This window comes from Pipra filicauda, unplaced genomic scaffold (assembly GCF_003945595.2).
Source record: "Pipra filicauda isolate LSUMZ 115617 unplaced genomic scaffold, ASM394559v2 scaffold517_size385040_pilon, whole genome shotgun sequence".
Lineage (NCBI taxonomy): Eukaryota > Metazoa > Chordata > Aves > Passeriformes > Pipridae > Pipra > Pipra filicauda.
Genome location: NW_024104662.1, coordinates 229,825 through 253,863, shown reverse-complemented (window position 1 = coordinate 253,863; position 24,039 = coordinate 229,825). Strand labels below are relative to the sequence as shown.

Here is a 24,039-nt window from a genome sequence, read left to right as displayed (position 1 = left end):
CATGGAAATGGTATAGCACTGAGGTTGTAACGAGAGTTAAGCAATAAATGCATTCCTCATATATTACAATTACACGTGGAAGATATACAGGCAATTTGAGTGTGATTCGGTGACTCAGTCTGGAATTTGGGTAGTGAGAAAATTAGCTAGATATTAAAAAATAACAGTGACACAAAAACTACAAAATGTGTTCATCCTCAACAAGCAGTCAAGGCACTAAGATTCTTAAACTGACTAAGTCAGCTGATGCTTACAGAAAATAATGTCTTTTATACTGCGTTAGAAAAATCCAAAGTTACAAAGTACAGATTTTATAAATCAAAGGTCTAGTGACAATATAAGAACAACAAGAAAAGCAATACAGATTATTGAAACTCTGGCAGCAGTGGCTGATGACAAGCTGACTCTTAAGTAGTTAAGCTCTTTTATCTATTAATTTATGTGATCAAGTCTGAATAGGTGGGTTATATTCCAAAGTTACATCTCCTATATTTTTGGCTAGTCTCTGGCTATTTCCACCCAATAGCAATGGACGCTCTCAATAAAGTGAACGTACTGATGCCAAATGCAGTATCCGACAATGTCTCCCACTCAACACTCACAGACACATTGAGCCCATTACTCCGTGAAACTTTCAAATAAACTGTAGTGTTGGCTTCTTCAACTGTGAAGATATTTGTCCTAAATGTGAGAATTGAAAATAAATTTTTAAAAGCATTATATTTATAGTATACAAACAAGATTCTTACAGTACAATTTCAGCACAGAATATGCAATAAAAGGAAAATATTGATTTTGCTATCTGATGTACTGACATTGATTAAGGTTATCCAGTGTTTTCTAACACAAGACCTTGGCAAAATTATAGATAATTCAACAAAATCTTAAACCACCCTGAAATTCAAGACATCAACCATACAGTTAAAGCTGAATGATTTCTAAAAACATCATTCCATATGACAGAAACACAAAATCATAGAATGGTTTGGGTTGGAAGGGACCTAGTTCCAACCCCTGTCCTGTACCATGGGTGGACAAGGACACCTTCCAGTTGACCAGGTTGCTCAGAGCCCCATCCAGCCTGGCCTCGAACATTTCCAGGGATGGGTCAACCCTAGCTTCTCCAAGCAACCTGTTCCAGTGCCTCACCATCCTCACAGTAAAGAATTTTCCCCTAATATCTAAACTAAACCTACTCTGTTTCAATTTGAACCCATTTCCCCTTGTCCTGTCACTACATGCTCTCGGAAATAGTCTTGCCCCATCTTTCCTGTAAGTTCTCTTCAGATACTGGAAGGCCACAATAAGGTCACCCTGAAGCCTTCTCTTTTCCAGGATGAACAAACCCAATTCTCTCAGTCCTTCCTCATAGGAGAACTGCTCCATCCCTCTGATCAACTTGCTGGCCTCCTCAGGACTTGCTCCAACGGGTCCATATCCTTCCTGTGCTGGGACCCCAGAGCTGGATGCAGACTCGAGGTGGGATCTCACCAGAGCAGAGCAGAGGGACAAAATCACCTCCCTTGAAACGCTGCCCACATTGCTTTGGATGCAGCCCAGGACACACTTGGCTTTCTGGGCTGTGAGTGCACACTGATGGCTCATCTCCAGCCTCTCACCCACCAGCATACACAAGTTGTTCTTGGCAGGGCTGTGCTTGATTTGTTGATCCCCCAGCCTCGATTGATACTGGGGGTTGCTGTAGGAGTTGGGTTTTAGGAAGGATGCTGTATGAAACATCCTGGGAAATGAATTCCCAAAGTACTCCCACACATGTGTAATAAACTAAAAGAATGATTCGAGCTGATTAAAAAGAAAACAGTGTAAGGTCAGTATAACCTAGAGAAAGAAGAGAAAACAAATCGTAAAACTTAACTGGGTCCCTATAAAGACATAAAACAAATTACCTTCCTTTTACCTTGTACAAAATTTATAGTGAAGATATTCTGTTTAGTTAACTAGATGATAACACCTTTCTTGAGAATTTATAATTGAGTTTAAGAAAAACATCTGTTGAATGTCTGAATTAACAATGTATATTATTTATGCTTGTGAGTAGATAACACCCTTGTGTAAGAAAAATATCTGTTAAATGTCTGAATTAACAATGTATAATGTTTATGCCTATGTATAATGAATATTAATGAAGTAGTTGGGAATAAAAGTAGGATACTATGTCTGCTTTGGTGTGTGACAAGCCTCCCGAGTCATTGGGACTTGGCTGCTTGGACACCACAGAGCTGTTTTTGCTCTCACCATATAATAAATTCTAACTGGAACTTACTTGAATCGGAGATTTTATTTCTCACACATGGGTAGTGAGAAATCCATAGTAATGCATCAAGAGACTCACGTACTACTTTGAACCCACGTATATAAGGTGTTGTCTCATTTGAATAAAGAGGATTTGGAGCTGAACCCCCAACCAGCTAGCCGGGTCTGTATAATTTATTTACTTATTGCATTAATAAGCCACAGGTGCTCTAATCCACGTGTAGTACATTGCACTTTTTCTGTTCAACCTCATGAGATTTCCATGGGCCCACTCCTCAAGCTTGTCCAGGTAATATGGCCCACTGAAAAACAGCCCTAAGTCAGAGTGTATCTCACACAAGTTTAAAAAACTTATATTGTAAAATGTGTGATTTCCTGGGCACTGATCTAAGGTTTGGAGCTCTTGATATGGATTATTATTATTAGTGGAATGTTAAGGGAGTAATGAAGTACCATTTCATGAAAAAAATCCATAGAGAAATCAACATTTCTAATGATGAATAATCCATTTTAAGTGGTTTTCTGTTTTTCTGTATAGCAGTAATAGTATTCGATAGAATAAAAATTTAGTACCTATTTGTAAGCGGGTAGATGCTGAAAAGCCCCAGTGGAGCCTGGTTCTGTAAAATCGTAATCATAGTTTGCACTTTTGTGCCTAGTCTGGCTCCTCCAGTTGGATTGAACAGGGTGACAATAAAGTACTCATCCATTTCTGGTTCTCCATCCAGGATTGCAGAAATATGCAGAGTCTGACAAGAAAACAAGCACAAAAAGCTGCTGAGACTTGACAGCTAATGATGACATACTATTCAGACCCTACTGCTTTTTCTGTTCATTCTCTGCACAGCTCTGGACAGCACAACAGCAGCTCTTGAAACTGGAGTGAGGCAGGGACAGTTCAGGCTCAGGTTCTAAAGTCATCCCTCTGCTGACCTTGCAACACTAACACAAGCATAACCACTTTTTTTATTATTATTATTTTTCCATTCTCTTTATTCTTATCCTAAGAACCATATTTAGAGACTGTATTAAGAAATCTTTTACTTGCCACTTCCCACAGATCTGCTAAACTGGCCATCACTGAGGTTCCAAAGGCACTTCAGGTCAAGAAATTGAAAACCAGCATTTCCAGCAAGGTTTGTTTCAGATTCTACTCCACTAAACGCAATATACTAACCTGTTACTGACCCCAGCTTCACTGAAAAAATAAAATAAAATAAAATAAAATAAAATAAAATTAAAATAAAATAAAATAAAATAATAAAATAAAATATAATAAAGCAACCATTAAACTTCAGAGCAGTCAGGATTTCACACACTTAAGTTAGCTCATTTTCTAGCTGACATTCTTGTGGGGACAGCAGAGAGGCAGTGAGCTTAATACTCCTGGAAAGATAAGCAGTTTTCAATTTCTATGACTCTGAGAGCTCTTCACCTTTTGCCATTGCTGCAGCATACTTTGTTCAGTTCAGGCCACATAACAGAACAGGAGCTTTACTCCCACTTTAACTATTTGGACTTGTAAATTATGACTTCATGTCAAAGTATGTGTTTCAGCTATGTACTAAACACATACAAGTAAGTGGCCCTATGCATATATAAATATTATATACCCTTTATATTTTTTCAGTTTACCTGAACTATTACAAAGAGCACAATATCTACAACAAAGCACCTTCAATTTTTATGCGCTCCCATGACTCAGTTAGCTCCAAGAATGAAGGAAAACATCAGAAAAAATTTGTACATGAAAAAAACATGGACATTTCTGAAAGCCTTCCAAAAATTTTGAAAAAACTTTCTTCACTTCTTTGGTAATAACTATCATATTACCTTGAATCTGACTCCCTCTTCCAGTACAATGTATCCCTGAGAAGGGGTCAAATCCACTGATGGCTCTGAAGAATTAATTTCACTTACAAGATACTGAACAGTCACAGTTCCAAATATCCCCTGAGGAGGTTCTCTAATAATATTTAATACTGCAATGCTTTCCATCAGATGGAGAGCTGTTTGCTCTCTTAGGAAGAAGTGATCACTGTTATTGAACGACAAAACTCCATGTCCATCATCATTGGCAAATATAGTAACTGTGGCTTTTGAGAAATAAATGATGGAAATATTCTTTAATTAATATAGTAAAATACAATTGTACACATATACAAATAAATACATATATACATGAATCCACTCTTCCTTTAGTGTATAATGTTGATATTACTTGAAGACAGTATGTAAGTATTTTGCTTTATCTAGAAATATTTCTAGAAAGGAAGAATCCAGACTGTCTTATTAAAAAGTTCACTTCTGCACTTTTTGATTCCTTATTTTATATATTATTTTGTTAATTTTACACATTTCACAGGGATGTTTAAGAATTTTCCAAAAGAGACTAATAATCTACCACAGCAGGGCTATGGTGTTTTCTGAAATATTCAGAAGAACAAAATTAAAATCACTGTCACTAAAATGACAATTCTGAAGAAGGAGAACATCAAAACTAAGTTTTACCTGTTGTGTTCTTCCCTAATTCCAGGCCCAGAGAGGGATTTGTTAGAATTAACTGGAACTTTTCAACACCTTCAGGAATATCATCATCAAAAATCGTAACAACAACAGACTTATTCCTTTCTCCATCAGCAAAAAAAAGAGTCTAGCATTGAAGCACAGAAAGCATTGAACACTCAACAGTTGTTAATATACAGAGAATTTTTAAACTAAGGCAAAGCAGAATTGTCTTAGCTAGGAAGGAAAGAGGAGGCAAGAAGAGCTGTACTTTCTATGTCTCTTAGAAATTGATTGAAATAGAAGCAAAATAGTTCAGCATACTGCAGAGTGAGGACAAGCAAGAGCAACTCACTTTGAGAGTTCTGTTGCAATAAATATTAAAACTTACATGGAATCTTATATGCTCTTGTCTAAGGAAATTGTATTTGAAATAGATGTTTGAAAGTTTACAATGTGTCTTATATTTAAAAATGCTTCAGTACTAAAAAAGAAAGAGTAAAATAAGATGACTAATTCTATCTCTTTGATCATCTATTCAGATGATCAAAGCAACTGAAACATGCTGAAAAATCTAGCTGTACTAGTGATCATTCTGCAAAATAAACAAGAGGACATTCTTTTAAGGAAGTTGAAGGAATGAAAATTACTAGATTCAGAACTCTTACCCTTGAGGTCACATTAAAATCCAAACCCAGCTGTGCCTCCAAATTTTGGGCATAAAAAAACACAGACACATTCCCATAAGATCCTTTGTTTCGGTATGCCATTATTGTCAGATCCCCATGAGATTCATTAACTTCAAAACTAAAATGAAAACCAAGACAATGCTCACTGAGCATGTTGTTCTGAATAAAATGGTAGATAATTGTTATATTTTCACTTCAAATCATCCCCTCTGCTTTATAAGTAAAAGGCACCATTATAGTAGCAGCATCATCACCAATGTCGAATGCAACCTTTTTATCTTTGTTTCTTATGTAAACGGAATTATGTAAAAATCCTATAGGATGTTGTCCTTTTTTTCTTGCTTATTAGTGGCAGATTAAGCCTGTCTATGGTCACGGATGCCTTCTTCCTAGCTCCTGGAAATCAGACAAAAAAGGTCTGGGAGATGCCAGTGTGTATGCTTACATGGATGCAGAGGCTGGAGCAAAGGATGGAGGCTGCAGGAGTGATGGAAGCTCACAATACAAAAGGACAGCAGCAAAAATAACTACATGGTAGCATAAGATTTCTGAGTAAACATAATGTAAATGCTAGTTTCCAGCATGAGAATTATCTTATACTTTCCAGTTCTACTGAACTGAATGATGTGTTGCCATCTCAAATATGGGACCCTAGAAGTTCTACTGTAAACTGAAAATTAAAATTACTGAGCAACTCCAATCATTAACTGACACAGAGAGTTCTTCAAAGAGACAAGACTTACTTGGTACTTTCCCATTCAACTACTCCGCTTACTCCATCATTAGCATCAATAATAATTTGTGAAGTTAAACCTTCCACATCTAAAATGGAAAACAGAAGGACAAATATGAAGAACAATGAAGTCCATTTTCATTATTTTCAAGCATAACAGAAGAATTTCTTTATTTCTCTACTAATTTTGTACAAGAAATACATAATTTTCCATTTCTAAAATATGGAAGAGAAAAAGGTCATGGGGAAAATAATTTGGAAAGCCTTAAAGAAAATCTATTTTTACTACCTTACTATTAGAACTGCAAGACAGTGCCTTGAATTACAACTGTTACACTTGATAATGCATAGAAAAAAAAGACTAAAGAAAATTTAAAAAAAAACCCCACAGCACAGAAAAATTAGAAAATGCCAAAAGCAAGATTTGTCAAGGAATCTCATTTCATCTTCATTATGTGTTTTTATTATGATGACATTTAATGTTCTGCAGACTGTGCCATTCTGAGTACAGAAGGGAAAATGAGTAAGAAAGAATAATAAATGATCCAGTATTTCATCTCCTGTTCATGTTTCAGTGCCTGATCATAAACCTTAATGACACACACCTCAGATTCTGCTACAAATATAGAATTATTAATTTCTTATAGGTAGCTTATGTACTGTAACATTCTATCACTTTATAAAAAAATATGTATCTTCACAGTAACCTTGAAAGATGATTGCATGTATTGCCCCGTGAAAATACTGAAAAATTGCTAAATGCCAGAAATGTCCACCACTTTCAGGGACCAGGACCTGACAGTCAGAACTTGATTTTTCTGAAAACATAATACCTTAATTTGTTCAAACAGCATCACATGATTACCTCAATTTACATCAATTTACTTTTAATAAGACTTAAAAGAAATGAAGAAAGAATGACGATTTCTTCAAAACAAATTGACTCCACTGGATCTGTAGTAAATACACTATTTTTAGATCCATTTGAAAGATCTCTACTAAATCACATAAAACTAAATAAAAGGTCACTGCTACAAATTCAAACCTCACACTATGAGGTAATGATGAACATCATCAATAGCTGCAACACCTCTACATATCAGAAATGTTACTGAAGTTTAGATATCCATAGAGAGTGCCAGCGAATATAGACCCTTTATCTTCACTCCTAACCTGTGTTTTCCCTTGTTGTGTTATAGTCCGATCAGTTCACCCAAGATCTGTAATACTTCACTTTCAACATCAGACCTCTTTCATGGCTGGCATGCTTCCCTTTCCCTGATGCCCCCCTGCCACTCTACTCCAGCTTAGAGTCCTTCTTCTATCCAATAAGTTTATTTTTCTTTCATCATTCCCCAGTGTTGAACATTTTCCCATTTCTTAATTCCTTGACTTTTGTATTAAGAGTCAGGCCTTTTCTTCCACCTTTTCTAGAAGATGGGAGCAAGAGAAGCATGGTGAAGACATAGTTGTCTTTATGTTTACTGTTTCTGTTCCATATGTGTGAAGCCTCATATCAGAAACAGAGGTCACTTGAGTTCCATGTGTTTAATTGTACATCACAGACACCCCAGACGTACACTACATACTGCATCCACATGGCCATAACAGGAACAACATATACAATATATTCCAGATGTGTAGAATTGATTGCATATGCCAGTATCATATGCAGGACACCCATTTTTTAATATTAGACACCTAGACTTATATTAAATATTTTCTGTGGGGTATGGCATTGCTGTATGTCCTAAACAAATGCCTTGCATCAACAAGGAGCTAAATCCTCAATTATGATAATTGATAATCCTCAATTATGACAAAGAAAATATACCAACAGAGAAAACAAGATTAGAAAATAGTCTGATAACAGAATTCATTGTGACATTTTATAATAAGGACAAGCTTTTGCCTTATGGATTAAAACTATTATCCGATCATCCTAAGTACAGAACAATTTAGTTCAGAAAATCCTTTGTACTTTAATGTTACCCTTTTCATGTTTTAAATTTTAGGCTCGACTAGCCATAGCTCAGTGTCTACAAACCAGCAATCAGTCTCACAAATTACCTTTCAGTCTGTAACGAGTTAACTCTGTCACTTCAACACGCATGCAAAGGAAAAGAGAAAAGAGTCATAGAAGATGTTAGAAATAATCAGCATAATTAGCCTCTAGTACCTCTAGGATAACCCAACTGCCTTTAAAGCCAATGGCAGCTCTGCTACCAAATTCAGAAGCAGAATGAGAATCTAATTAAGCAAACAATAAGTTCACTGGAAGAGGAGAAAAATCATAGAATATAACTCCTAAAAGTAAATCTGATAAAGAGCAATAAAAAGCTGCTTTTGAAAGAGTGAGTACAGGAACCACATGAAGGAATTTTTTTAGACATATTTGTTTCCATTATGTTCTTGGAAATTAAAATCACACTAACTGACTGCTAATGAAACTTCTGAGATAACTGTGCTCTCCACCTGCTAATTACTAACTAACTCCTCTGTGAAAATTGCCTTAGAGTTTTTACAGGGCTTTAAAAAGTAAGAAGTCGTGTAATAATGATTATATTTGATATTCTACAATGTTTCATGCAGAGTACCTGGTCACATATTAGCATAGTTGGCAAGTAAGTGGAATAACGAGAATATGCCAGAGTAATATAATATGATTGCAACTGATATAAAAATAAAGTTAAACATAATTCTGCATAAGTTGTTTTACCCAGCCTAGGTAGGGAAGAAGTTGAATGGTTCATAATAAGTTCCACTGAAGTCAAATTAACCAAGAAGAATTCTTGTACTTCTGGCACATCGTCCTACAAAACACAAATCCAGCACATCTTCTTTTCATTTTCTCTAAGAAACTGTAACAGAAGTTGCCAAAAAGCAACACACTAGAAGTCTCTTACATTATGGCAACATTTTCCTGCAACACTTTCATATAAAATGTATTATCCTGAATGAATTATGAAGTAAGACATTTTATTTCATGGAAACAAGTGTGTTGACACTGAACTAGACATGTGAATAAACTTCTGCCCAATTTTAAAGGCATAAATTCCAACCATTGATAAGGTAACAGCCTGTAGCAAGCAATGAATTACACTGGTCTGAATATCAGATAATAAAGTCTTAATGAGAGAGCTTAATTTCATTTAACTATAGGTAGTACTGTTCTCTGTTGTTATTTATCCTTATGTGAAATTACCATTAAGACACAGGCTTTCTAAATTACAATAAAATCTATAGCTTCAAGTAATACATAGGTTGCAAGGTTCAGGTTCCACAATTTTCTCTTTTCTGTGTACAGAGTGAGAGGGTATAGAATTTACCTCTAGAATAGTAACACTTATGACAGCTGAAGTTTCTCCTTCTTCCAAAATCAGTGAGTCAGAAACAGCTACATAATCAGCTCCTGGTTCAGCCAAGGTCCCCTCTGTCTGATTACTTAAGGTGACCAATCCTGGAACTGTGGCATATGTAACATTGATAGCACCTGTTTAAAATATGACCAAAAAAACCAACTGTTCTCAATTCTTACATAATGCTTACCAGAACAGACAAAGAAAGGAAATCAAATGCTCCTTGACAAAATGAAAAGCCTAACTGCAAACCAGAAGGATTAAAAGAGTAATCTGGAGCCGATAGAATTTTGTTATTGCTTTTAACACGCTTTCAGTCCAGCCTTTGATGATTTGTCCAACAACACAGGACTTGGAAAGCATTAGGATCAAATGTATTCAGGCATTTGAGGTGCTGGGGACTGAAAATATTACATTACTGAAGTACTACCTGCTACTTCTAATGTATTATTAATATCAGGTTCAGTGCCAAGGGAAGTAGAACATTTCAGGAACAACCGGTATCTAAGAAAGGCTCTAAAGGCAGTGCTAAATCTATTTTCCTTCCCAAAAAGACTGACAAAGACTCCAGTAAAGAATAAAAACTAGGGAGCACACTGATAAATTTTACTAAGGGGAAAAGTTAGACATAATTTATTTTTTTTAATAAAAAAGCCACGTCTCACTAATCTGTCAGAGCAAGTTAAGTTGCAAATTTAAAGAAAGTGATCCTGGAGATAAAATGACAGATGAAATTCAAAGCTAGTCTTTATGAAATATAACAAAAGGTATAAAAGAATCTTAGTATTAACAAATAATGATAAACTTTAATTAAGAGATTTTACATTTACCAGACATACTTAGAATAAAGTATTAGTTTCCTGAGTAGTGTTTGAAAGTTAATTTAGATATTGATTGGTATTAAAAAAGAAATGGGAAAACACAGAAATACCATTAAAATGCCTCTACAAATCTGTGGCGTGTCCAGATCTTGAATATTTGTTTTAACTGGTCACTTCACTTCAAAACAGATAACAGAAACTAGAAGAGATTACCAAAGATGTCTAAATATACTCTAAAAATGTAATTAGAAAATGATTACACATTATCTCCTAATGCAACTTAAAATCCTCAAGCAACTAATACAAGTAAATATTCCTGCACACAGCACATCACTGAATTCTGGAAGTTAGTACCACTCAATTTGATTTTAAAAGGAAAAATTGAATTAAAAAAGAATACAGAATTCTCAGAGGAGAACCAAATGCAGTGGCATGAATGAAACTTTTTCCATGGGACATTCCTAAGCTGTCAACTTCTGCAAGTTTAGAGGCAAAGATGTGGGAATGATAATTTCATTCAAGCTCCTTTTCTCATGCTTTTTATTTCTTCTGGACAGAGCCACGCTTCAAGACAGATTTGTCAGACATAAAGATACAATCCTAATAGCCAATTAGCTGTGTTATACGCCACAACAGACCCCTTGCTGTGAAATTGAGGGCTAAGGCTCCAGTTTTAGCTAAAACTTAGTTTCCAAGCCTGCACTAAGGGCCTAGAAGTTCTGAAAATATCAACTGTATCCAAGATTTTCTAAATTTCCAGCTTCCCTGTCATAGCTTTCATTTGCCTAATAATTTCAAAAACAAAACTTAACTTCTCTTGGAGTTGTTATACAAACCTAGAGATCCAAATTCTCTGTTAACAAAAAGTTGAACTGTTTTGTTTTCCTCTGGAAGTAAAACTACCCTGGATGGAGAAGCAAAATTCAATACTCCATGTGGTTCATCACTAGCTTCTACTGTCAGAACAGCTTCATATCCCTGACTATCCAAAATGGCAGCACCTGAAGAATAAACTCCTGCAAAAGAATCAATGGACTACAATTAATACAGCATTATGCAACTAAAGTTTTGTCTTATATTACTGCTACTATTACATCCAAATGACAGCTAGTAACAGTGCAAATGACATCAAACCAAACACGACTGCTGACTGAAGTTTACAGATGGTAAACTTCATGAAATGTATACATAATTACATTCTATAACAAATAAAAGAATATTCAATCACAAGAATTGTATGCATACGAAGTATAGAGTTACAAAACTGTATTAAGAAATGAGAAAAAGGGTCAGTGTTAAATATCAACTTTCCTAAATTAATTCTATTGTAAAACGAAAGAGAAAGTTTTCCTAGGTATTCATTCCACAAGTTAAAATTATATTCAACTTCTCAGTCATTCCATTAAGAAATTACTAACAGTCTTGCCTTGATGAATAGTTACATTAATTGATACTTATCCTGAAGGATTACTACAGTAAACAAATTATTAATGCAAATTGGCAAGGCACCTAGCAGCAACACAACTTATGTCACGTTAATTTGGTTTTTAGATATTAATTCCAGTTTAACAAAAGGTATTTCAGAAGGGATGCAGTTTCATGGTTTTCTCATTATAATTTGAATGGAAGAATAAAATATGCTGACATCCTGGAATTCAGAGACAGATCAGAAAGACAGCTTGACATGAAAAGATTGTTTTCAAAGATAAAAATATCCACTTATTTCATGGCACTTGTATCCAGAACATATTAGTATGCTCAAGTTTATATTCAGTTAAAGGGAAGCAAATAAGCACTGAATTAAACAGTCAGTTAAGGAAAAATGCAAAGACACTGTGGGATTTATATATATATATACACACATATACAAAGAAGTTTCAAGGATCTTACAATAAAATGTGAACAAAATTTGCACAGTTTACAACATTTGCAGTATGCTTAGCCCTATGCTTCCAAAATTGATTAATACATAGGAAAATATTACACTACTAAATGGTAATTTTATGATATAGCAGGCTGTAGTTGTGCATTACCTTCTGTTTTGATGTTGTACAGGATGATGCGGTATTCTTCTTTTTCCTCAGGAATGTAGTCATCCAGTAAGTGAACATACAATGTTGTATTCAATGTCCCCTATTTATTTTGTTGATAAAATGGTTAGTCATTAGTTTATAGAGTACAAGTGATACCACAGTATCATATGTATTTTGAACAATATTTTTAAGAAATGTAAACTTAAAGTATCTAAAACTATAAACTCCCTGCAGTTTAGAACTCCTGGAGTAAAGGGGTGAGTAAACACCACCCCTAACATAAACCCCACCATAACATAAAAAAAGTGTGCTAAAAAAGCACACTTGTTTCCTCACCTCACTTCAAATTACAATATTCTCTTGTAGCCACTAGATTTGCTTATGGACTTACCTCAGGAAAAAAGAGTATTCCAGAATAGTTTTCAAAATTTTGTTTTACATTATGTCCAACTATCTTCCACTCAACAGTAACATTTCCCAGTCCTGGGGCAGTTCGTACAATATGAAATTGTAGTTGTTCTCCTAGGAACAAATTATAAGATATAATATTTTGAGTTTCCTCTCCTACAATTCAACTATTAAAATGAGAAGTCAAAAACATGCATAAGAGTTAATTTTTTTTTTTCTGAAAGACCTTAAGACTTTTAATAGTGAGCTTCACAGTAGTTATATAACACATTTATTTTTAACATTGAAACAAAAACCCCACAAACCTAAACTCTTTCTTCCTGGGTTTCTCTGGTTTTAGCTCACTCTTGGAAAAAACCCATCTGTTTTTGGTTCACCCTTGGAAAGAACTACCAAAATATAAGGAACCTGGTACAAATGAGTAAGTGCCATCAAAACATGCACAAAAAGAAGAGCAGTACTGGTCTGTGAACTACGCAACAGAGTAAATGCTGTATACTCAGCTATACCACAGTTTTCTACTACAACTAACTGGCAAGGAATATACATGTTCCTAACGTCTGCAGTGTCTTTTGACTTTACACAGTGCAATCAGAAAAATGCTTGTAATTACCTGAAAGTTCCATTTATGTGAGTTTGAACTTAAAAATGTTATCAGTGTTAGAAAACATCCAGAAAAAAAAAATCCACAATTTTAAAGTATTTAAAAGCAAAAAATTAATGTTTCATAATTTGTAATGTATATTGTATAATAATTTATTATAATTCTGGAATAATCAGTATCAAATGACAATGTGCATCTATAAGTAATTACAGTACTTTTTCCACAGGTAGTCATTTACTCACCCATGTTTCTCGGTCAGATTTACCAAAATCTTTGCTATTCCTATCCAGTAAGAAATAATAATACAAGTACTAATCAGATTTTGAAGATTGAGTGTTATTAAGTTAATTTCACTATTTTAAGTTTTTTAATATTCCACCATTTTAAATATTTCTTTAGATATCTGCATTTATCAATGAAGAAGGAGGAGATCTCCATCAATCCTCCTCTTGTTCCCCATTTCAAGCTACTGCACTGTGTTTTCACCTAATACAGTCATAGCCACACATCTGTTGCAAGCTCTGCCTGTGCTAAAATGCTACCATTGCCCTCAATAAGGTGATAAAAAATATGTACACCTTGAAAAGAATACTGATTTGCTTGACAGAAACTTTCAATAATAAATATAAAAGGTAACAATATTTGAATTTATGTCTGTTAACTTTTGCTTTCATAACAAAAAAGATTGTTACCAAAATTAAATAAAAGCACTGAAATTATATAAGGGCCTTAGGTAACTAGTTTGGTTGTTCTTTGTTGCTACAATGCAATGCACTATTTTTCCACAAGCTGAAGAAATCAAGTAATTTCCACACTACAGCACTTCAGCTTCAAATAGCCAGCATTTGCTAGCATGCTATGAATAATATTTAACCAGTTGAATGTATCCCAGGTCATTGTAACCTTTGGGAATGAGATGGTTTTTAGTAATTCCTTGTGCTCCTTAACAGTGGCTCTTATCCTGCCAGATTGCAGCTGGCTTGGCAGGTAAATGAGGACCACTAATGTGGAGGAATAAAAAAACGGGCACAGACTAGCAGAGAATTAACACAAACCATATCTAAATAAAACCTAAAATGCTACAGTGTCATGGTTTAAGTAGGTTTTGTATTTTATTCCTTTTTTCCAACATTTTTGGTAGGGGCTGGGGGAAAGATGCCGCCTGGAAGGAACCAGAACTCTCTCCATCTTCAACCATGTTTTCAGTCGGACAGGCAGTGGGCAGACTAGAGGTGATCTCTGTTGTTGGTTTGAACTGTTCTGTTTGTTGCTATAGTTCTGGTCAATAAATTGTTATTTTTCGTTTATATCTCTTCACATTTTGTCTCTCTGTATTGGTGAAAGGGTGGCCATTCACTGGATTCTCCACCCCAGCATTAGTCTTAAACTAAGACACATCTTTTCATTTCAGGAAAAAAAACAGACCATGTTCTCTTGAGACAGAATTTTTCTTCCAACAGAAAATACAATGCACACATTCCTGGACAGCAAATTTCTGTTTTGTATAGTTTCCCTGCCCATCAGTTTACACGCCAGAAAAATGTGAGACTTCAATACACTGAGATTCCAGCAAAGGCTGGCAAAAGCAATCACTTTGAGTACTACTACTACCCTACGCAGAACTGTACAAAGCCTTAGGTCAAACATGCAATATGCTCTCTCAAAGCACTAGTAGACACTAGATATCCAGTTAATATTGTTCTTTCTCAAAAGCCATGACATCAAGATTGCCACATTGCTACATGAGATACCATAAAAAAGCATAAAGAGAAATTTTAAAACAGTGGGTTATTGAGTCAGAAAGATAGAAGATTTGATCCTAATCTTTCTGTGGGAATATTTTCTAGACGATTTAATATTAAACCAGTGATAGATGATATTTGCTTCAGACTACTAACTGGTATGTAGGACGGAAATTTCTGGAATACAGTATAAATGAATAAGACAAGAAATGCTAAAAGGAGCTTAGAAATGCTATACCAATAGAAGCAAGGCCTAATCTTCAGAAAAACAGGAAAGAACAGATGATATATAAAATGGTTTTGGAAATGGTGTATTCATCCTTTTCATAGATTTCATGTAAGTGTAATGCTTGCAAGAGCTAAAAATCCAAAGAAATGTGTGCCAAATATGTGGTTATTCTCTGCTTGCTGGCATGTTCTGAACAGTGATACAATCCCTGAGTCATTATCAACAGAAAACACAGAGTTGGAAGTTCATGCTAAAACAGAGTGTGGTCAACACACAGGACCCACCTTCACAACCAATAACAGACCTTCCAGATGTCTGGAAGCTAATGATTCCTGCCACGTTGTCACTTGCCAGGATAATCAGCGTGACAGTGTCGAAACTGGGAAGAATCCTACTTCCTCCTTCAGTATGGACCAGGCTGATTATGATGCTTTCATTATCCTCTGGCTCTGGATCATCTAAAATGGTCAGTGTGACGACCTTTTTTGTTTCACCTACAAGGAGAAGAACATATGCGTAGTTATGTGTTCACATGAAAATCATCTTTTAAAAAGATTTACCTCTACTGGTAAATATTCAAATAGTATAAGAAAGGATATGGAAAATATTTATTTACCTGTCTAGAAGTTACTGAATGTCATTATGAAGATTTATTTGATTACTGATGAAAAGGTATATTAGGCAATGCAACTAACAAATTATTAAATATACTATGTAGAAATTAACAATGTAGGCATAATTTATGAATGTATAGAATTCTTTATTTGCTTTATAAGTTCTCTGGATTTCATATTTAAATTAGAAAAGGGGAATATAATGCTTGTAAAAAAAAACTACCAAGTGCATAAATTCTCTGATGAACGTTATCCACATGTATGTACATTCAATTTGAATACATCTACTGGACCGGAGAATGCACTAAAGTGGGCTGTCACTGTGTTAATTATCTGTCTTGTGGAATATCAAAAAATGGTAATGTAAACAGGAAACACAATCAATTAAATATTTATGTATAATCATACATATGTATGATTACATATAATACATATAATCCATTATAATTTGCAACACAATCCTATTACTCAGTGTGTCTACATAACCCATTCTCATGACTATATCAGTTTACAAGATACATATATTTTTTGCTGTATTGTCTTTCAAAGTATTTTGAAAATAGATTTACTGAACTTATAGTATAGTATAGTATAGTATGGCCAGTCTTCGCGAGCGACGAATTGGGAAAGGTCATTACCCTTCGAGCCTGCGCAGTGGATTTTTTAGGTGAGACCCAGTGTGCGCTGAACTGAGCCCACCCTTTAATCCTGAGGTTCATCTGCCAGGGCTGAGCAAGCTTGGATGGTGGCAGCGAGGTCCTCAGGACGTAGGTTTGTTTAGAGTGACCTTCTCTTAGATGGATGGCTTTACAGGGCTGACGAGCTCCATCTGCCCTGGGCATTTTCCCGGGGCATTTTCTAGGGCCCCCTGGTGGTCTAGTGGTTAGGATGCGGCGCTCTCACCGCCGCAGCCCGGGTTCAATTCCTGGTCACTGAACTTATAAACACTAATGTAATCACATGTCAGCTTCAGAATCACTCTTGGCAACCCCTCATTTGAGTTCAGGTGATTTAGCAAGCTAAATGCACACTAGAATCTTTACTACACTCCTGTCAATTGTTTTCTAAACAACTGTTCAATCATCTCAGACTTTAAAAATTTAAAATACATTGGTCACATTGCATGGTGCTTAAGTAATGCCTGCCACAGAATTGTTCATCCTCTTTGCAGTTTTTTTAAATATCCTGTTACATTATGTTACAAAAACAACATAATATTGGAATAAAAAAAGATGTATCATTAAAAATTAATACTGTGCTGACTGAAGATGCCAAAAGACCAGTAAGGTCCAATTCTCATTTTCATTATCCTTGATATAGCAACCACTTCCAGCAATATTATTCCTTATTTATTTAGTAAAAATGTAATGTCTATAATACACACTGCAATATTTCTTTTAAAATACTTAAATATTTATACTTTTCATCTTCTTTCCCTTTTAGTTTGTCTGTGTGTTTGTTAGGTTCTTTCTGTTTTTCTTTGGTTTGATACAACAGAAGCTAGCGCAAAACCTTGCCTCACCTTCAGCAAACACCAGAATCTCACCAACACCCACAAAATCCAAGTCTGGGGTAGCAGTTCCACCAACAACACGCCATTCCACTGTCACCTGTCCCAGGCTGCCTTCTGTCCTGTGTATCATTAGCTGCACCTCGGTCTGAGGGCGTTCTTCTACTTCAATATACAGACCTTTCTCTGTTGCATTGGGGCTTACACTGTAGATCTTAAACACTCCAAAGGCATCCCCGTTCATCATTATGATAACAGTGGAAGTATTTGGCTGTCCTACAGTTGGTTGATTTTTTAAGTTGGTTGAGATGTTCATTAGTTGAACTTCCAAAAGAGAGATAGTGAATTTTTCATCCAGCTCTGGTAGGCTGTCAGGGAGTATGGTAACTGTGAGGTTTGCAAACTCTTCCCCTTCCTGCATGATGGCCCATTGTCTTATGACAGATTCATAATCACTACCAGCAATGGCCTGTGTGCTAAACAGAGTGGATGCACTGCTGATGTTTTTCTTGTAGGTCCATAATCCTGACGTGTTAGTTAATGAGCTGATCTCTGCTGTCAGCCAAAGGCAGAGAGGAATCTCAGAGGCACTGGAAAATGTAAAGGCTGAACATGCTTGTTCTTTTAGGCACTGAGTTGCACAGGCATACAGTGGGTCACTTGCTGCCGACACGTTCGCTCTGGTCTTGGATGGCTGGTCAGGAATTCCTTGTACAGGAGACTCATAATAGGCCAGGATATCCTCACCTTGCTCAATGGCAAGAGCTAAGACGTCAGTCTCAGAAGTGCTGTAAAATATCTGCAGCTGACCAAACCTTCCCCCACTAAAAGACATTAAAATAAAAATGTTATATTAGCTGGTGAAGCATGTCTAATGTTCTGTATATTGCTTGGTTAAGAATAAAAGTGAACAAAACCAATGGACCCTTTCTAAATTGCTGAAAAGTTAAATTAAAGTGGACTCCCTTGAAGCTAGTAGCAGAATAACTGGTAAATAACATTTTTTTTTGGAGAGTAAGTTTGATTATTTATAGTTTGAGTAGCAGCCAATTAGAAGTGCACGTATGCAAACATTTGTTTTGAGGAATTAACTTAGTCTTCTTAGGATTGGCAAAGAAGAAAAAGCCTGTGCTGTCCCATTGTCATCATTCCTCCTAGGTGTCCTCGGGACATATCACATGCAAAAAACCTGTTCCCCTTTTCTTGTCTTCCACCACACAAAGGTTGATGCCCTTTGTCCTCCAATTGACATCACAGGAACAGGTTGCTTTGCAGCTTTAAATGGTTTGATAATTAAACAGGCAAAATGAAACTTCAAGTATACTGTGTACACTGGTTTACACTACAAATGTGTATTACATTTAAATACTTTATGCAGATTTCCAATAAGCAGACATCTAGTTCAAAATCAATGTAAGTGACACAAAAATTAATTGAGCTGGCAGATCAAGAAATTGCTGCAAACACTTATACAAGAGCATGACATTTGAAATTATACCAAAAAATAAAAACTGGGAAAAATAAGAAAAAAATAAGAGATACAAAACCAGTAACCATTATACAAACCTTCTCCTGACTGTTATATTTGCAAGCAAATTTCTTTCTAGTGGCTCCTGAATTCGATATGAGGATTGATGAAAGAAAACTGTGCCGTAAGGATTATCATTGGCAGGAATCACAATATGTGCCATGCTATCTAACCCGATAGCACCACCATTGGAGGCCTGAGTTAATTCTACATGGACAATCTCAAAAAGAAAAAAAAGAAAAACAAATAATGCAGCTGAGTAGTTTTTGCTATTTCTAAAAATAATCACAAGCAAAGTAAAATCTGAGCTTCTTGCAAGAATATTCCTTGTTTTGATTTGCACACATTTCTTAAACAAGTTAAAGCTCTAATACTATTCAAGAAAGACAGAACACTTTACTTACTTCCTCTAATTCTGGAACATCATCAGCCAAGATTTCCAACAGCAACATCTGAATGGCTTCCCCAGGGGTAAAAGTAATATTACCCTTGGCAAACTGCAAGTCCTCACCAGCAGGATGCCCATTAATGGTAGCAGCCCAATGAACAGTAACATTACCCAGTGTCCCAGCATTGCGGATTACTGGCAGATTTAGGGTTACTGATCCAAATTCAGGCTCCTCCACAGTGAATTTGGTATTCTGAAAAACTGAAGTATGCCACAGAGAGATGTGAGTGCATTAACAATGAAATTGAAAGTAAATATATCAGTTCTTAAGTACTCGGTTTTATTTCACTTGATTGCATTTACTTGCACAGGTAAATCACTTTTAATCAGGTTTAAATTTAAAAGCAAACTTTCAATATTCATATTTTCATCTGCAGAGAAAATTATCATGAAAACTAAGCCTTCATCCAAAAAGTCTGTTCCAACACAATAATTGAGTCTAACCATGAAATGTTTTAAGGTCTTAGAATATAATTTCGTAGTTATTCCCAGCAAGGACACTTCTTACGAGCTTTCATGTCACTTACAGAAGAAATATATCAAAACAATTTAACATGGAATATATTAAGTAGATGTCACAGAATCACACAATCACAGACTGGGTCAGATTGTAAAGGACCACAGTGGGTCATCTGGTCCATCATCCCTGCTCAAGCAGGGTCCTCCTAGAGCACATGGCACAGTATTGCATCCAGACACAGCACTCCAGATGTGATCTCAGCAGGGCTGAGTAGAAGCGCAGGATCACCTCCTTCAACCTGCTGGCAATGCTACGCCTAATGTACTCAAAGTCTTCCCTGTATTAAACTTTTAGTTTTTAGGAATTAAGTTAATTAATTTTCCACCTGGAATTATTTATTTTTTCCTTCTACTAGAACAAGAACTAAGAAGAGTACTGAAGGGAGAAAAGACTGAGCCAAAGGAGAAGGCAGAGAAAAATAGACTATACACCAAACAACAAACAAAAAAGAGAGATTTCTACAGTAATGATTAAACATATCACAGAAATGTAACACTTTGAATACATAAAAAATAAGAAAAGTACACTAAAATCCCTTTATCTCCATTAGAAGATTCCAAAATCTTGCCATATCAACTGACAAAATAATACTTTTTTTGTCATACTAAAGCATCATTACTTCTTAATTACATGTTTTAATTTAGTCTATCCTATCTTTTCCTTTACTGTCTTCATCCAGACTTCCCCTTCCAAATGTTTTTATTCAGTTACCCATTAACACCTCAACCACAAACTCACAGTAAAAATGTTAACAGAAGAAAGAAAATATGCACTCATTTACCAAAGGATCCAAATGGGTCATCAGAAGCCTCAATAGTTATGACTGCCCTCGTCAAAGATCCAAGCAAGGCTCCTCCTGTTGTTTGGTTCAGCAGTTGAACATAAAATGATTCCTCAACTTCAGGGTAGATATCATTAATTATATAAATTGGCACAGCTTTACTTGTTTCCCCTTCTAGTAAGACAACATCTGATGAGGCTACACTGTAGTCCTCGCCTAGATTTGTAGATGAAAAAACCCAAAACATTAAAAACCACATAATATCAATGCATTATGGTTCAGTGTAGTGAACATCATCAGTAATACCCATTTTCTCTTTTTCCTTATACATGCATTTCTCTGTGTTTTTTATGATTTTTTTCTTTATTTTTAGACCCAGACAACACAAGTCTGTCTTTTTTTTTTTTTTTTTTAATTTCCCATTGCCTTTTAGATACCTGGATAGATGAAAATAAAACTTGGTTTGACCAAAACAGAGTTTGCACTGTTAGACCAAGAGGTAGTTACAAAAGGTCCATTATTGTCTCTTGTTAACAACGTCACACTACCAAGATGTTTCTGTCTTTGATTTATAATTGCTCTCTGGCTTTCCAAGAGATAAAAGTAAACAGAAGCATCTTTGTCAAAGTAGATTTCAGTAAAGGGCACATTTTGCGTGTCGATGTTACTTTAGGCAAATTTGTCTCTAAGACTGTCTAGATGAACAACTGCGATACACAAGATCACAGCTCCACTTCAGAAACTAACAGAAAGCATTCTTTGACATAAATCTAGCTACACAATTTATAATCATCTGTTACATAAAAACAAAAATGCCAGTTCTCAGAGCATGTATCACCTGCCTATTCAATTTTGGACATAACTAAAATACAGCGCATTTGATTTATAGCTGTCTAAGTAATTTTAACCCTGCAGTCTTCCTAAGTTTTCTCCTTTCTTTATGTACCTTTTCTACAGCTGGGACCAACTGGAGAAGTCTACCTTCCATTTGTTTATCTGCATTCCCATTTGTTTTACATCTGCATCCCTAGCTCTCGCTTTCTCCCCAGTAAGCTCACCTAAACAATGCATAGTGGGTTTAAATATGTACACAGGGCTAAACAGTAGCTATACTACTACAGTATTTTTTTTTTTAAGTGGTGGTGGGCTACTAGGCAAACAAACACGCCTTCCCTCATTTGTCTTTTAGATTCTCCAGTGATGATGTCTCAGAGTTTTCTAAAAGCCAAAGCATGAACATTCTTATAGGGTTTGGACTCATTTGCTAATCAGAGTCAGTCGATGTCTTACTACTTAATTTTTCATATTTGTTATATAATAAGAGCATTCAATACACAGTTGTTTGCTTTGACTGTTCTTTCAACTTTAACACAGATTGCATACTTCTGATATTCTGCTTTCTTACCAGCTGTTGCAGTTATTGGCATAGCTTTAAATTTCACAGAAACATCTGAAAATATTCCCCCAGTTCTGGTCACGTTAATGATTGGTCCAACATAATTTTCAGCAACTCGCACAGTTGGAGCTGAAAGCTGAAGTGTTCCAAAAGCATCATCATTGGCATTGATAATTACATGAGCAATTGTCTCACCCACTGATCCAAGTCGAGGAGAATTTATAACTGCAATATAAAGAAAACCTAGTGAGGGGGTGCCTGCTATCCTTGTTATCCATGGCTATAGAGTCCACAGACACACATGTGAGTTTAGTGGTTAGTTGTCACCAGTTTTCACCAAAATTTTCTTTTCTAGAATTGGATAAAGTATAACTACATCAACATATTTTTGGTGTTTGAACTACATTCTGGCAGAAAGATACATTTTTTATAACATTATTCTACATACTCTGGAGCATATAAACCATAATTTTTTTTAAAAGATGAGGTACTATGAATTTATTTTTTTATTTATTTGTCTATAAGGCCAATAGTAAGCTCAATACAGTTCAGAAGAATTCCATTTTTACTCTTGCTATGATGAAGTGTAAATAAGATTGCAACTCCAAGGGGAATAATATTTGAACTTTCTCTTAACATTAAGAATAATCTGGGGGCAAGGGGAGCAATTAAATATGCCAAGAAGCTTTGAAGCATGAATCGGGCTGTAATTTACCTGAATTTATCTGAATGGGAGATGAAGTAAAAGTTGTCTATACCAAAAAAGCAGCACGTCTGTAATTCTACACCACTTTTTTTTTATAAGATTTTTTTGTGTTTCAATAAGCAACACTAGCTTAGTTAATTCCTAATTGAACTTTACAGAAACAACACTAGATGAGCAGCACAAAAAAGTACTGTAACACACTTGGCCTGAAAGACCTTGGGTAAGACAATGCAAAAGGGACAAAGAAATGCTCCTCCAATTGTAATAAAATACTGTGCCAAAGGAAATAAATGCTAACAGGGCACAAGTCAGGTAACTCTCAAATATCTTAACCATACAGAGTTTGGCAGAGGTAAAGAGTTCCTCATCTAACTTGCTACATTTAATATTTATCCTGTTAAATATTAAAAACTAACCTTTAAATATAAATTGCAGGTTTTATGTAAGACACTTACTTGTCCGATCCTGCACTTTCTTGACCAAAACAATACTGCTTAACTCCACAAAAACAGATTCTGACCTCTCAGGATCATCATCATCCAAAATAGGCAAGGATATTGTGGCCTCACTTTCATTGGTTGCGAAGACCACATAACCTCTAATGGGTATATAGTCTTTTCCTTCTATTGCTCTGACAACACCAGGTGGAAGAAAAAGTGACTTTTCATCATTGCCAATAGTTCTGTACATCACCATCACTGTACCGAGGAGGCCTCCACGCCTTATTATTGCCAGAGAGATATTTTTTGTTTCTTCCTCAACTTTTATCGGTCTGTTTTGCTCAGAAAAGATGAAGACTCCATATGGATCATCATTTGCTAAAATAGTTAATGTTGCATTAGTATGATTTCCAAGACGACCACTGGAGACATTGATGATCAAAACTGAAAACACCTTATCCAGTTCAGGAACTTCATCAGGAGAAACATGTACTGTAATATTTGTTCTCACTTGGCCAACATCAAATGTTACATTCCCATCTGTAGAGATCAGGTCTCCAGTAAGATCACAGACTATGATCCAATGCAACACCACCTCCGATAAGGCCCCGTGAGTTCTCACAACCTAAGAGAAGAATATAAAGATCTGCATATTTTCATACTTTGAGAAAGAAAAATACAAAAGTGCAAAATACAATA

General features: G+C 35.5%; 1 protein-coding gene across 2 annotated transcripts in view; it reads right to left on the bottom strand.

Annotated features, from left to right (window-relative positions):
• ADGRV1 (adhesion G protein-coupled receptor V1) overlaps positions 1-24,039 on the bottom strand; it is a 202,908-nt gene that overhangs the window by 106,776 nt on the left and 72,093 nt on the right. For both annotated transcript variants that reach the window (XM_039386937.1, XM_039386938.1), the window contains 19 exons: positions 23,356-23,965; positions 22,204-22,419; positions 20,799-21,014; positions 19,454-19,698; positions 19,088-19,269; positions 17,534-18,345; positions 15,682-15,891; positions 12,806-12,936; positions 12,415-12,514; positions 11,218-11,397; positions 9,531-9,694; positions 8,921-9,014; positions 8,272-8,301; positions 6,212-6,290; positions 5,448-5,586; positions 4,786-4,927; positions 4,108-4,370; positions 2,848-3,023; positions 557-681 (listed from right to left, as the gene is read on the bottom strand). In XM_039386937.1, coding sequence (XP_039242871.1) covers positions 557-681; positions 2,848-3,023; positions 4,108-4,370; positions 4,786-4,927; positions 5,448-5,586; positions 6,212-6,290; positions 8,272-8,301; positions 8,921-9,014; positions 9,531-9,694; positions 11,218-11,397; positions 12,415-12,514; positions 12,806-12,936; positions 15,682-15,891; positions 17,534-18,345; positions 19,088-19,269; positions 19,454-19,698; positions 20,799-21,014; positions 22,204-22,419; positions 23,356-23,965 — 4,114 coding nt within the window. The remainder of the gene's footprint in view (positions 1-556; positions 682-2,847; positions 3,024-4,107; positions 4,371-4,785; positions 4,928-5,447; positions 5,587-6,211; positions 6,291-8,271; positions 8,302-8,920; positions 9,015-9,530; positions 9,695-11,217; positions 11,398-12,414; positions 12,515-12,805; positions 12,937-15,681; positions 15,892-17,533; positions 18,346-19,087; positions 19,270-19,453; positions 19,699-20,798; positions 21,015-22,203; positions 22,420-23,355; positions 23,966-24,039) is intronic.